At 38.7% G+C, this 14825-nt stretch overlaps 1 protein-coding gene and 1 long non-coding RNA gene across 5 annotated transcripts in view; one reads left to right on the top strand and one right to left on the bottom strand.

Annotated features, from left to right (window-relative positions):
* Positions 1 to 14825, top strand: part of LOC113662398 (capping protein, Arp2/3 and myosin-I linker protein 3-like) — a 49684-nt gene that overhangs the window by 27440 nt on the left and 7419 nt on the right. For 3 of the 4 annotated variants that reach the window (XM_047819014.1, XM_047819013.1, XM_047819012.1), the window contains exons 16-34: positions 76 to 180; positions 450 to 519; positions 1593 to 1674; positions 1755 to 1851; positions 2665 to 2719; positions 5381 to 5553; positions 6174 to 6242; positions 6571 to 6664; positions 6771 to 6869; positions 7106 to 7225; positions 7349 to 7462; positions 8401 to 8576; positions 9143 to 9230; positions 9811 to 9930; positions 10271 to 10337; positions 11062 to 11249; positions 11982 to 12056; positions 13060 to 13139; positions 14494 to 14667. In XM_047819014.1, the coding sequence (XP_047674970.1) occupies positions 76 to 180; positions 450 to 519; positions 1593 to 1674; positions 1755 to 1851; positions 2665 to 2719; positions 5381 to 5553; positions 6174 to 6242; positions 6571 to 6664; positions 6771 to 6869; positions 7106 to 7225; positions 7349 to 7462; positions 8401 to 8576; positions 9143 to 9230; positions 9811 to 9930; positions 10271 to 10337; positions 11062 to 11249; positions 11982 to 12056; positions 13060 to 13139; positions 14494 to 14667 (2046 nt within the window). The remainder of the gene's footprint in view (positions 1 to 75; positions 181 to 449; positions 520 to 1592; positions 1675 to 1754; positions 1852 to 2664; positions 2720 to 5380; positions 5554 to 6173; positions 6243 to 6570; positions 6665 to 6770; positions 6870 to 7105; positions 7226 to 7348; positions 7463 to 8400; positions 8577 to 9142; positions 9231 to 9810; positions 9931 to 10270; positions 10338 to 11061; positions 11250 to 11981; positions 12057 to 13059; positions 13140 to 14493; positions 14668 to 14825) is intronic. The other variant, XM_027177172.2, reaches the window with a different exon arrangement.
* Positions 7919 to 14349, bottom strand: LOC125145579. The gene is made up of 2 exons (XR_007143977.1): positions 14027 to 14349; positions 7919 to 8571 (listed from the first exon to the last, which is right to left on the bottom strand). It is a non-coding gene; the product is annotated as an uncharacterized LOC125145579 (long non-coding RNA).

Raw genomic sequence — 14825 nt, 5'->3', positions numbered from 1 at the left:
ATCAAATGCGAAGTAACGTGTGTATTTGTTAGCTGTGTCTAATGCGAATAGTCTGTAACTCTGCCTCTTCAACAGGAAGGTAAAGGAGACCCTACCGTTGTTCCGTCAGTTCTTCAGCTCCGCGTTCAGTCTCACGCACGTCAGTTTGGCCTCCATGAAGTTGCCACCAGAAGCCCTCAGGTGAGGTGTCTATGCTTGCATGTAAAATCCTAAGGTCCAATCCACAGCGAGTTCAAGAAGTTTATTTTTTTTGTGACGTAAATAAAGCCTGTTTAGTGTTAGCTTAGTGTTTAGTTATAACTCCAACAAGCATACTTCCCAACTGAACAGTTACTTCAACTTGCCTTAGTTCATTTACTCACACATTTTATTTATTATAGTAATAAGGATTAATTTAGATTTATCATGTTCAAGACTAAAATCTCTCTCCCTCTCTTTCTCTTTGAAAGAAATTTGTTCTTAGGTCTGACCAACAACCCCCATATCAACGACATGCATCTTGACATCAGCAGCTGCGAGGTATCTCCTAATCTGTGGTATCTTACAATTATCAGAAAAGAACATAAAATGCTCTACATTATATCATGCTGTATTGCCTAAAGAGGCATTAAACATTAAATAGTTCGAAAAATGCAACACACTGGAATCACAGCCGTGTTTTGAGAAACACTGAAATGTCAGAAACTTGTTTGAGAGTCACTTCTGTAAGGGTTGTAGCATGTTTGTATGTAGTCAGATGGAAAAATCTGGCAGATGTCTAATTCTGTGGCTGAACCAGAAACTGAAAATGAGGGGAAAAATCAGGGTTTTCTGTGAAAGATACAGTATGTTGACACTTTTAGAAAGCATCGATATGAATGTTTACCTTGCCATGGCTGTGCTGAAAAAAAGGTCAGTTGTAAATAGGAACACTTAAAAACATGTCAAATTTCAGGATTTATTTATTTATGGTTTTTTTTCCAGCATAGTTCAATCCCAATCCTTAATTGCAAACCCTAATCCTACCCTAACCCCACACCTAACATCTAACACCAAACCCAAACCCCACCTGTAATCTCAAACCCAAACCCGACCCTAACCCCAACCCTACCCTAATCCCAAAGCCAAACTCTAACAGTACACCAATCCTACCCCCAAAGCCTAACCCCACTCCAATCCTAAACCCCACCCCACCCCAATCCAACCCTAACCCCAAACCGCAACCTTAATCCTACCCAAATCCCAACCATAACACCAAACCCTAACCCTGCCCCTAATCCCAAACCCAAACCCTACCCTACCCCTAATCCTTGCCAAACTTCAACCCTAATCCTACCCCAAACCCAACCCTACCACTAAGACTAAATCTACCCTTATCCTAAAACTCACCACTAATCCTAACCTCAAATAATTTTTTTATCACAATAAAATTATGTAAACTTTATATTCATATTGATGGAAAGTAATTTAAACAGAATTTTATTAGAAAAATAAGTCAGAAAAAATCTGGTGTAGCATTTTTTCAATGATTTTCCATGCCATAAAAATTCTAAATGTTAAATGTACAGTAAATGTTAAATAAAAAAGCAATAAAGAAGTGTTCAATGTCCTAGTTACGGTCAGCTGGAGCAGCTGTTATACAAGACCTGTTTCCACGAGTCACCTCCATCGCAACATTGGACATCTCAGACAATGGTGAGCTCACAAGACTCCACCAATACTAAAGACTTCATTATTGGTAGTGCATAGTAATCTAACTATTGATTTTACACCAGGGTTTGATGCGGACCTGCTGACCGTGTTTACCGGCCTGTCCAGACATCCTTCACTCAGACACCTCCACCTGGGCAAAAACTTTAACATCAAGAGCAGGTATGCCATTTTAAATGGGTTTGTGTATTTGCAAAACAATAATAGAATGATGTCTATTTTGTGCTTATACATTTTATTTCATTGGCTTAAAAATAGAAGGTATTTAAAGCAAAAGGCATTTTAAAGCTGCTATAAGCAATATTAGCAACTCTCTAATTCTGTAACAAGCAGACCCAATGGCTAACTTGAGTTAAATACAATTTTTTTTCAGCTTAAGTTTTCACCAAACATTTAAATAAAAGAGGCACAGAAACCTCTGAACATTTACCCAACCATAGCATTTTTGCTAAGATATTTAAATCATTTTGTCACAATTTTCTACCCAATACTTTTATGCACATTCCAGGCTAGTTTTACAGCAGTCTAAATACAATTGGCAATCCAGCAATAGCTAGCTTAGATAATTATATATTCACACATTTAACTAAGCTGTAGTGAACTAGCTTAAAACGATTTTGTTTGATAGCAACCTAGCTATCATTAGACTAGCCTTATTATGCTTAAAATTCTAGCAAGAATTAGCCCTCATCATCTCCTTATTAGCAGCTATTATGTTATAGAAAAAGCTCTAACTAGAATATGGAAATTTTAGACTATATAATTCAGGAACAAATAGCCATAACTGATGGGCAAGGAGGAGGTTTCCTAATCACGTAATGCAGCCAGACTGACTGCTAACAGCAGCTTTATCTAAGGTACAGAGTGTCTTTGAATCGATTTGTAGGAGTAGAGTGCCTAATGAAGCCCACAGAGAACATCTCTCCATCTCTTACTCGTCCCTCATCAATCTCATCAGTGTTTTTCTATCTGCAGGGTGTTGGACGAAATTCTGCACAAACTGGTCCAACTAATACAGGAGGAAGAGTGTGTGAGTATTCGTAGCTGAAATATTTCTACACACACTGAAGGATATAGAAACAGGCCAAGTGCTAATCAAGTCATATACGATATCCAATTAAATGGATTAAAGTATGTGTGGTGGTCTGTAGAAAACAGTCTTGAATTCTCAGTGCTGATTGGTAAAAAGGTGTTGATTATTTTTAGTTTGATTACATTATTTCTATAATAGCCAAGACAACTTGAAGAGAAAACTAATTGTGCTTTGGGAACGTTCCAAAACATTAAACGTAATTGTAAAGAGATAGAACGCGTGACACGTTGTTCTTATAAAATAGTGAAAAAAATCCCATGTTCTTTATTAAGCTGGATCCTAACAGCTGTATGTGTAAATTTTTCCTACGAGTGTTTACAAGAGAAAATTATACAGAAGAAAAAAAAAACAACAACAATAAAGTGCGTAACCTACTCATACTCTTAAGTGTTTGTAATTCTACACCTAAGAAGACAACTAACGAAAACCTCGACTTCAGAGAATATCATCAGCAGGGATTGCTGCATGTTCATATCTGGAATATACTGTCAAGTTGCTTATTTTTATTACTTTTACGGAGTTTAGCACCCTTATCGGAAAAGGGCATGAAAACCAGTCGTTTGTATTATTGGTATTAATTAAAGATTATAAAACACAAATCTGTATAAATCAAATATATGTATATATATATATATATATATATATATATATATATATATATATATATATATATATATATATATATATACATATATTTGATTTATACAGATTTGTGTTTTATAATCTTTATAATATATATATATATATATATATATATATATATATATATATATATATATATATATATATATATATATAAAATAAATATTTAATTTATATATTTCATAGGTAGTCAAAATAACTTCCAGTTCTGATTTTCAGCCTTTACCCTGAGCATTCAATTCATGCTCCCAGCTGCATCTGCACTTTCCCTTTTATGGAGTTTTGTGGGCGTCGCTATATGTAAATGAGTTGTGTTGAGAATACGATTTAGTATGTTACAGTTGATCACCAAACATAAACACAACTCCACTTAAAGACTGATGAATGAGATTAATTTAAAGATGGATTAATTAAATGAATACATCGATAAATGAGGCCCATCTAACAATAAGGGTTGTTTTTTCCACTCAAAAAAAGTTAAAGACAAAAATATTAACGGTATGAATAATATGAACTTTAAAGCTTGTGTGTGTGTCCTTTGCTCAATATCTTACTCTCTGTAATACAGTGTGTTAAAAATAATACTTGAAATAATAATGGAACTAGTGACATGAGAAAGAGAGCAGAGTTCTTCAAGTTGATCAAATCATATTGACATAATCTGAGAAACCCGTGAGGACACAGAGCACACTATTGATTTGTCAAGAGAAACCGAAGACAATGCTGTTTTTTTTCTTCTTCTTTCTTTTCCAGCAGACCTAGAAGTTCTTTAAGTAGGGTGTGGCACTGCAGCTTTCTAGAAGCTAACCCTCTTAAATCATAAAAAGCGGACAGCGTAATCAATAATCGTGCTATTGTTGTAAGAACGTTGTGTTCTTATTTTAATAGTGTGTGTACTGTATATGACTAGAGTGAAGAGTGATAGAAATATATTATTAGGTTCTTATTAGATTGCTGTGTGAAGCAATTGTTATTTAGTCAGAATTTTTCAACGTGGCATGAAAACCGAAGCCGTGAGGTTAACTACTGTAACTAACTAAGGATACCTTACCTATACTTCCAATCGATCATGTCATTTACATGGATTGCTGCACTTTTATATCTGGAATCATTTACAGAAGCTTTTATCCTGCGTGACTTATAAAAGGGCTTTGGAATCTTTTGGATCAAAAACATGTCCTCATGCTAGCTCACTATATCAGGCACTAAAATTATACTATAATTTTTTTATATATGAAAACAGAAGGAGTCTCAGATTTACTGTCAACCGTGTCCGAGTAATTGGACGAGTGTTTTTCCAAGGTGCAGACAGCTGACAGGAGATCAGTATAATTAGATGCAAGGTGTGTGATGGGGATGATGGCCATGCTGGCAGATTTAGAAGATGCAGCTCTAAGAAGATTTGCCCTTCAGATGTTGTTTTTTTTTCCCTGTTGTGTTGGTATATTGTTTAAATCAAGATTTAAAGGTTTGTTTAAATGAGAAGTTGGAGATTGGTTATGAAAACAAAACATAAGTCAATCACAGGTTTTCTAAATATAAAATGTTCTTATTTATTTCTCAGATTTTGGTGCTACAGCATTGAATGACATTTTCTTCGATTTTTAACATGCCCCATGTCATCCCCAATCAGAAATGCAAGCTGTTTAAAGGGAAGTCGCTTAGCATATATGGTAATTCGGGGGCGTAAACAACTTCACACGCTTTGATAAATAAGACCCAGTGTAATGATGAACAGCTGCACAGAACATCTGGAAGACTAAAAATCCTTCTGGTTAGTATTCGGTGAGGATTTAGTGTACTGTCTAAACAGAAAGCGAACTTCGACAACAAATCTTGTGTACAATAAACTATGATTCTATCTAATATCTAGAGCAGGTGAAGAATCCAAACTGTCATTTTTGGGTATTTCATTTCTAATCCCACCTCCATCTCTGACTTTGGTCTGTTCCATAGGTTCTGCACTCTCTGTCCCTGGTCGACTCTCGTTTGCGTTCACGTGGCACCGTGTTGGTGAACGCTCTGGGCAGCAACACCTGCCTCAGGAAAGTGGACCTAAGTGGGAACGGGCTGGAGGACATTGGTGCCAAAATGCTCAGCAAAGCTCTGCAGATCAACACCACACTACGGTGAGAGGAGAGGAGAGGATAGAGGAGAGGAGAGGGGAGGGGAGGGTAGGAGAGGGGAGATGAGCAGAAGAGAGGGGAGGAGAGATAAGGAAAGAAAAGAGATGAGGAGAAGAGAGGAGAGATGAGTAGAGAAGGGGAGAGGAGAGGAGAGATGAGTAGAGAAGAGGAGAGATGAATAGAGGAGAGGAGAGATGAGGAAAGGAGAAGAGCAGAGGAGAAGAGAGGAGAGATGAGAAGAGAAGGGGAGAGGAGAGAAGTTGAGAGATGAGGAGAGATAAGTAGAGAAGAACAGAGGAGAGCTGAGTAGAGCAGAGGAGAGAAGAGAAGAGGGGAGATGAGAAGAGGAGAGTTGAGGAGAGAAGAGGGGAGATGAGGAGAGGAGGGAAGAGGGGAGATGAGGAGAGGAGAGTGGAGGAGAGAAGAGGGGAGATGAGAGGAGAAGTGAGGAGTGTGTTTGGGCCAGGAAGACAGGAAAAGAAAGGATGACAGATAACTAGTGAAAAGTGATAAGGGAAAATGGTAGAGGGGAGGACAAAGAGGACATGTCGGGAGACAGATGGAGAGAAAAAGAGCAATAAAGTATGGAAATGTGGCTTTAAATGTTTTTCTATCTGTGAAAGGAGTGTGACCTGGGACAGGAACAACACCACCGGTGCAGGATTCATGGATGTAGCACGAGCTCTAGAACAGTATGACACACACACGCACACACACACACACACACACACACACACACACACACACACACACACACACACACACACACACACACACACACACACACACACACACAGGTTTTCTGGATTGTCACAGCTAATAAATCCCACTTTAAAGCTTTTTATGATTTCTTAATGGAGGAAATTTTACTGATGTTCTTTTCTTTTTTCTTTTCTTATCCCTTCTCTTTCATCGCATCTTTTTTCTTCTCTTCTTCTCATCTCAACTCATCACATCTCATCTTTTTTTCATCTCCCCTTTATCTAATCTCTCCTCGTCCTTTCTCTTGTCTTCTTTCAGTAATTTCACTTTGCAGTACATGCCTATCCCCCTGAGCGATGTCACTCAAGCATATCGAAGTGCCCCAGAAAAGACAGAACAGGCGCTTGCCAAGGTATGACTCCTAAATCCTACCTGTTTCTGAGCTACAGTAAACGTCTGCTTTGGCACGGTTTGAGAGCAGAGCATTTGGTCTGAAGCTGTTTTCTTCTGCTGTTCAGATTCAGAGAGCTTTACTGAGAAATAATCAAACACAACGCTTCTCCCAGAGGCAAGCTCTACGCTTACATCAAGGCTTAGTGACCAGCACTGCTGAGCAGGTGTGTGTGTGTGTGTGTGTGTGTGTGTGTGTGTGTGTGTGTGTGTGTGTGTGTGTGTGTCTTTTTCATTTTTCTTATAGAGTAACTGTCACTTAAGTACTTCAGTGGCTGTGTGTGTCAGTGAATTATAAAGTGTGTGTGTGTGTGTGTGTGTGTGTGTGTGTGTGTGTGTGTGTGTGTGTGTGTGTGTGTGTGTGTGTGTGTGTGTGTGTGACTTCTTGTTGTAACTCACACAGGTGATGGAGCGATTGTGTGTACGGGTGCAGCAGCAGGTGTGTGTTCTCCGAGGTGCAGTAGATGCAGAGGAGCTCCAAGCGGCTAAACAGGTCCTGAAGGAGGCTCGCAACTCTCGCGCGGTGAGTGTGTGTATGGCTGAACATGATGTGTTAACTGACATCAACGTAGCTGTTGGATGTAGATGATTTTTTTTGTATATTCACCCCTACACACTCGTCTTTCATCTCTCATCTTTCCTTCAGCTCTACCCATCTCTGTGTGAGTTGGCTCATGTTCTCTCGGTTGATGGACCGGTCAGACAGAGACTAGACTCTCTGGCTGGGGAACTGGCCAAGGCTGCAGATAAAGAGCTGCAGGTACTCACACACACACACACACACACACACACACACACACACACACACACACACACACACACACACACACACACACACACACTGTCAGCCACTCTCAGCCACTCTTTATTACCACCTACTGGACAATTTAGTATCAATAAATTGCTCGATTAAGCGATATGCTGATTGGTCGGTGCCACACTGGGTTGCCAGTTCTCTGCAAACCGCCTCTGTGTGTCCTTAAACTTTCCCTTTTGTCGCTCATGGTACACGTGTATGTGTTGTTAAAACTAATGAAAACATCACATCTTCAGCTGAGTATGATAACTGAATCTTGGCACAGATCCAGTGCAAATGAGACAAAAAGGACTACGAAAAAAAAAAAAGTGGAACTGATTTGTTTATTGTACTCTGACTGAGACATTCGTTAAATATTCCTAATACATTACAAAAAAAAAAACAATTCTAACTTGTCAATGGTAAGAAGAGATGTTTATTTATTTATTCATTTATTTGTTGTGACAGAAAGCACACGCTTTTGTGTTGCTAGGAAACCGGGAAGGCAAAATGAACATGGGGTGAAGAGGGAGGAAAGGAATAGAGGGTTGCCACAGCTGCCGTTGTTGCTCTTGGTCCCACATACCAAAATAACATAGTCCATGTGCTTGTGGTGCTTTTGGGCAGAACTGGTTTGGTTTATTTTCCAAAGTCTTTTGACTTTAAGTGCATGGAACGTGAGTAAAGCTCTGATAGACGGTTATTACTGATGTGTCCTGGAGAATCCTGGGCTTATAATTTCACCAGTTTGACTAGTTTCTCAAAACAAGACGCAGGCAAATCAAACATTTTTGCGCACAATGATCACAAAAACATCTCTGATCCTGGATGGACTGATTTATAGACTTGATTGATTAATGAATTGCTTGTTTGTTTGTTTTGATTGATTGATTGATTGACAGGTGATCGTGGACTCGATGGTGTCTCTGTGCCGGGAGCTGTGTCCACTGTCCTCCGTGGCGGCAGAGCGTCTGAGTCCTCCTCTGTCCTCTGTTTCAGAGCGAGTGTCCATCCCTCGTTCGGCTATTCGCACCGCGCTGATGGAGAGAGCAGCACAAGACATCCATCGAGCTCTAGAGTAAGGGGGGAAGGAAGAGCGACCGGGGGATTGGCGATGAACATGTGAGAGAGGGAGGAGGAGAGAAAAGGAGAGAGGAGAAGAGCTGGTGGTTTGCCAGTAATTCAACTTGTACATCAGTTATTGAATTAAATTGAAGCTGAATTGAATTTCGAGAGGGAGAGGAAGCGAGAGAGCTAAAAAGAGGATTGGGAATAAGAGTGGACTGGGAAAGAGGGAAGTTATAGAATGAATATTGATTTGAACAGCTGTGAAGAGATGAAAGCGAATAGATAGAATAGAAACTAGAAGGAAGGGAGGGGAAAAATCAGTGAGGCAAAAGAAGTCCGTGAAAATGGAAGAACAGAACAGATTTGTTTTCTGTGTGTGTTAATTCACCATGTCGTCCTCTGTCTGCTCACTTCCTGATTTCTCTCTCTCTCTCTCTCTCTCTCTCTCTCTCTCTCTCTCTCTCTCTCTCTCATTCTGTCTCTCTCTCTCTCTCTCTCTCTCTCTCTCTCTCTCTCTCTCATTCTGTCTCTCTCTCTCTCTCTCTCTCTCTCTCTCTCTCTTTCTCTGCCTCATAGGGAGGTGAAGCTGTCAGTAGTGTCATATCTTACCAACTCTATCGTGGATCAGATCTTACAGGAGCTCTACTCTACTCACAAAGCTCTGGTAGGACGTCTACATCCCTGTTTCTATTCCTCCTTTCTTTCTTTCTTTCTTTCTTTCTTTCTTTCTTTCTTTCTTTCTTTCTTTCTTTCTTTCTTTCTTTCTTGTTTACACACACTGCTCCTTCTTTCTTTCTTTCTTCTTTTTTTCTTTCTTTCTTGTTTGCACACACTGCTCCTTCTTTCTTCCTTTCTTTCTTCCTTTCTTTCTTTCTTTCTTTCTTTCTTTCTTTCTTTCTTTCTTTCTTTCTTTCTTTCTTTCTTTCTTTCTTTCTTTCTTTCTTTCTTGTTTGCACACACTGCTCATTCACGGGGTGCCAACATTTTTTTTTTCATATCCACCAACATATGCTAAGGTGTTTGTGCCAAACCTCCTGCATGGATTTCTACAGTGATGTAGTCTTTGTATCTGCAGGCATACAACTTTGTGTGCACTACAATATGTATTGACTTTATAGCCATGTTATTAAAACAAGATTAAATGCAGAATGCTTTGTTTGTGTTTGTGTGTGTGTGTGTGTGTGTGTGTGTGTGTGTGTGTGTGTGTGTGTGTGTGTGTGTGTGTGTGTGTGTGCGTGTAACAGACGCAGCAGGTGTCTCAGGTGAAACAGTGGGATGGCCTATGTGATGGTGGCACAGGTCGAAGGTCACACAGACACAGAGACTCACTCGAGATCACTGATGAGGAGCTGGGCACGAGTATTGTGAGTGTGTGTGTGTGTGTGTGTGTGTGTGTGTGTGTGTGTGTGTGTGTGTGTGTGTGTGTGTAGAAGGTCCAACCTAAGATAAATTTGCTACTGAATAAATACCACTAGGCGCCCTCACTGATGTGGGCGGAGCCACACAAAAGAAGAGAATGTGAATCCATAATATATTCATATATTAATAATATAGTTCTATAACCTGCACTAGATATATTATACCATATATATATATATACTACATGTTTATTCTGTGTGTTATGATTGTGAATATATTTCACACGATGTTTTGAGTCTGTGTGTGTTTATAAGTATTAATGTTGTGCTTTGTGCTTGACTGCAGGACACCATCGCCATTAAGAAGCGCAGTGCCAGGACCAGACGAATCCGACCTGTATCCACTAGACTGAGTGAGTGTGTGTTCTGTATCTCTTTCCATTCCTCTACTCGTCTACCAATCTCCTGTTTTCCCCTCAGGGCTTCCATTAGGTAGAGAGCCCTTTTAGTCTCTCTCTCTCTCTCTCTCTCTCTCTCTCTCTCTCTCTCTCTCTCTCTCTCTCTCTCTCTCTCTCTCTCTCTTTCTGTCTCTTTCTCAATTTCAATTCAATTCACCAAGCTTTAATGACATGTACAGTATATACTCTCTCTGTTTTCTTTCTCTCTCTCCTAACTTTTTCCTTATTTCTTTTCATTTGCCGGTCTCTCTCTTTTCCTTCTTTTTTCCATCAGTCATTCTCTCTTTTCTTATTTTTTATCTGTCATTCTCTTTCTCTCTTTTCCTTCTTTTTTACATGTCATTCTATTTATCTTTTCCTTCTTTTTTTCATCTGTCATTCTCTCTCTTTATCTTCTTTTTTCATCTGTCATTCTATTTCTCTTTTCCTTCTTTTTTCCATTTGTCATTCCCTCTCTTTTTTCCTTCTTTTTTCATCTACTGTCTTATTCTCTCTCTCTCCTGTCTCTCTCCTAACATTTTACAAATATACAAAAAACTAAAGTATGCCCCCCTTCTCTCTCTCTCTCTCTCTCTCTCTCTCTCTCTCTCTCTCTCTCTCTCTCTCTATATATATATATATATATATATATATATATATATATATATATATATATATATATATATATATATATCAACAGGTCTGTGTGATGACTCCAGCTCGTCTCCACCCACCTCGGGTGCTCAACTCTCCTCACCCCTCTCTCGCTCAGCATCATGGGAGGGCTTGTCTGCCCTGCCGACCCAGGGTGCACCTTTGCATCATGTGACCCGCGTCAGACCGAGGCCACCGAGAAGGCACAAAGGAGGCATCCTTTCATCTGACTCGGTGAGAGACACAACCAGATCCTGAATCTTAATCCAGGTCTTAATGCAAATTCAGATTTATTAACATTAATATTATTTTTAATAATTTGAAACAGAGTACATATACACAAAAGCGTTTATTCATACAAGCAAAAAAAAGTCACTGATCTCTGCTGGTTTAAAATATTTATCATCTTAGTTTTGCTACGTCTGGCTTTTTTAAATAAGTTAAAAAAAAACACACATTTATTTAAGTGCCTTCGAATGATGGCGGCTCATGAACTACAGTCATCCCTCATGAATATTCATGATATCTGTGAACTCATGTAATCCTCTTTCAGTATTTTATTCCCGGGAAAAAGACCGGAGCACATGGCTGCACAGGCACGGATGTATTACTCGATGAATAATGAACCGAGTGCAGAAAGTAACTACGGCGCGTAAGGAACGCATTAATAAACGTTCATAAGTCAAACGTTCGAGTCGCACTAATGCATCAAAATGTTTTATTCATTAAATTTAGCGTCGCTTGCAATTGATAATAGAAAGCATCGGGTACACCAGACATATATATTTAAAGAGCCTCCAGTTATGATTACCATGTTTGGGTGTGTGTGTGTGTGTGTGTGTGAGAGAGAGAGAGAGAGAGAGAGAGAGAGAGAGAGAAACCTTTTTGTGAAAAGAAGATGTTAATGCGGTCTACTTCTACTACTTACTTTTTTCTTTCTATCATCCTTCCATCCATTTTCTCTAGTGCATTATCCTACACAGGGTCACAGGGAACCTGGAGTCTATCCCAGGGCAACCTGGACACCATGGACATAAAAAGGCACGATCACTCCCACACTCATTCACACACTACGGACAGATTTATGTAGAGATGCCATTCAGCCTACAAGGCATGTCTTTGGACTGGCAGAGGAAATCAGAGTATCTGTCAACCCTGTGTAGGATTAAAGTGCTACAGAAAACAGATGGATGGATGTTTATAATTTAGCTGAGCGAATGATGCTGATAATATTTGTATACTATGTTATTGCACTGAATAATTCATATGTCATATACAACTGTGGTGGTCTCAGGGATTATCAAGTGTGAGCTCAGCATCAGTCAGTCCTGCATTATTATTGCACATGTTCTTTTCACTGCTTGACTCTGGGAGTCACATCGACCCATTTTAATTTATTTTATAAAAATGTAGAATAGCCGACGTGGCTTTATCTTTATTAGATCGATAGACGTCGACATGCTCACACATAGTGTTGAGCGATCAGGAGTTCACCTGATCACTCTGTATGTTATGTACTGTTTTTAAAAAAAAAAACGTAAATAAATAAAAGAAAAAAATAAATAAAATAAATGCATACATATATAAATTAATTAATTAATTAATAAAAGGAAACAAACAAATTTTTCTTAAAATAGGATTTTGTACTGAGTGGCTAAAAACTTATTTTGCACATTAATTTTCTAATAATAATAATAATAATAATAATAATAATAATAATAATAATAATAATTAAAAATAATAAAATAAAATTATATATTATACTTTGTAATAATTCCAATTTAGATTATAAACTATGTACATAATAATAAAAATAATATATAAAAAGAATAAGTATATTATTATTATTATTATTATTATTATTATTATTATTATTATTATTATTAAAGATTTAAGGGTAATGATGGAAAATTCAGACACTTTTTATGGTCACAAAAAGAGCAGCTGCAGAAAAATTTGAAGTTTTATTGCTTATTTATGTTACTGTTAATAATAAGTATTACAATCCTACAGCTTAACCATTACATCGTTCTTTCTCTGTCAGCACTGTACTGAAAATGGATCTGTCACACCGCTGGATGATGGCCTGCCTGATTTTTACAGCAAGCGAGTTTTACCTGATAGGTATCACACACACACACACAAGCACAAACACATACACACGCATACACACACACACATATACACACACACTTCACTTGCCAGACAGATGAGTCTCTAGAGGAATAGCGTAGATGCTTTTACTGTAATTACATTTTTTCCCCCGTTAAACACATTTCTAATGAATCTGCTCTGAATGTGCCCTCCTGTGCCGGTGCACGCTGTTGCCTAGCAACCTGCCAGGCTCTTTGAGTATTCATGCTGTTGCCAGGCAACAGCTGCATGGAATCATGGGGGTTTTTGTGGGCCGAGAGCACACCATCCCAGATAAATAATGCAGCGGTTCTAAATATTCAGGTCATAAATAGTAATGTTAAACTTTTAAATATTAAACTTTACCTTGTAAGATGCATTAATAATAACTCAACAGTGGTATCTTACCAGGTCCGAATTTGTTCGCATGAACACCAAGATGTAAATATTGAAAAGTAAATGGCTAATTTTGGAATTCAATGAAAGAATCCGATAAAAGACGACAAACTATTAAAAAAGACGACGATATAAGCAAAGATTCCAGTACGATATCTTTGGATTGCTCAGAATATTCACATAACTGTATTTTTCCTACACAGCATTATTTATGGGAACATCTGTACACCAGCGCATTCATGCAGTAATCTAATCAGCCAATCACGTCGCAGCAGCACAATGCGTAAAATCATACAGAGCTTCAGTTAATGTTCACATCAGACATCAGACTAGGGAAAAAATGTGAGAATTTGCTTTCTGTGATTTAAGCAGGACATGGGTGTTGGTACCGTTGTGCTGGTATGTTATTCAGAAACTGAGCTGAATCTCTACCTCTCATAATCACTCTTTATAACCATGGTGATCAGAAAAGAATCTCATACCTTGAGGTGGAGGAGCTGCAACAGCAAAAGACATCAGCTTCCATTCATGTCAGTCACAAACAGGAATAAGAGGCTATCATTGACACAGACATACCCATATTGGACAGACTGGAAACAGACCAGGAGATTTTTTTTTTTATCTTCAACTACCGGGTTTCTGTGATCCTGTGCCCATGACAGCCTCAGATTTTTGATCTTGGCTAAAAGGATTAGATCCTGCTGTGTTTTTCTGTTGTTGTAGCTGGTCTCATTGGAGAGTCTGAGCCTAACATTTCCATAGACCATGTTTCCTTATTCATGGTCCATGTGTCCTAGTTCTGGGTCTTGACCTAAGAAAAATAAATGTATTATACATACATTTGTGTTTGGGAAAAATAAATATTATTGAAACATACACAAAAATGTCATCTTCTTGCTCTTTCTCTTGCCTTCTGTTTATTTTTTTTTTTGCTATCTCTTTTTTTCAGTCAGTTATCCTCCCTTCATAAGGCCCACTCCCTCCGGCGAAAGAAGAGACGCAACATGCTGGCAATCTTCGGTTTCCGTAGGAACCGGAATTCCACACTGTCCAATCAGGAAGCGGATTCATTGGGCGTAGCCTGTAGCGAGGACTGTCGGACCGTTGCCACGGCTCCCACTGGGTCAGTTAGTAATGTAGCAGCTATACAGTGGGGTAATTTACTCTGGAATCGGTATGACCTGTAAAAACACTAAAAATAAAACTACAATTTACAACATTTTTGTGTGGACAAAGGGACACAATGTGTTGGGAACCACATAGGCAAATTTGATTGGTTTG

This window comes from Tachysurus fulvidraco, chromosome 9, assembly GCF_022655615.1.
Source record: "Tachysurus fulvidraco isolate hzauxx_2018 chromosome 9, HZAU_PFXX_2.0, whole genome shotgun sequence".
NCBI lineage: Eukaryota > Metazoa > Chordata > Actinopteri > Siluriformes > Bagridae > Tachysurus > Tachysurus fulvidraco.
This window is presented reverse-complemented; position numbering and strand designations above follow the sequence as displayed.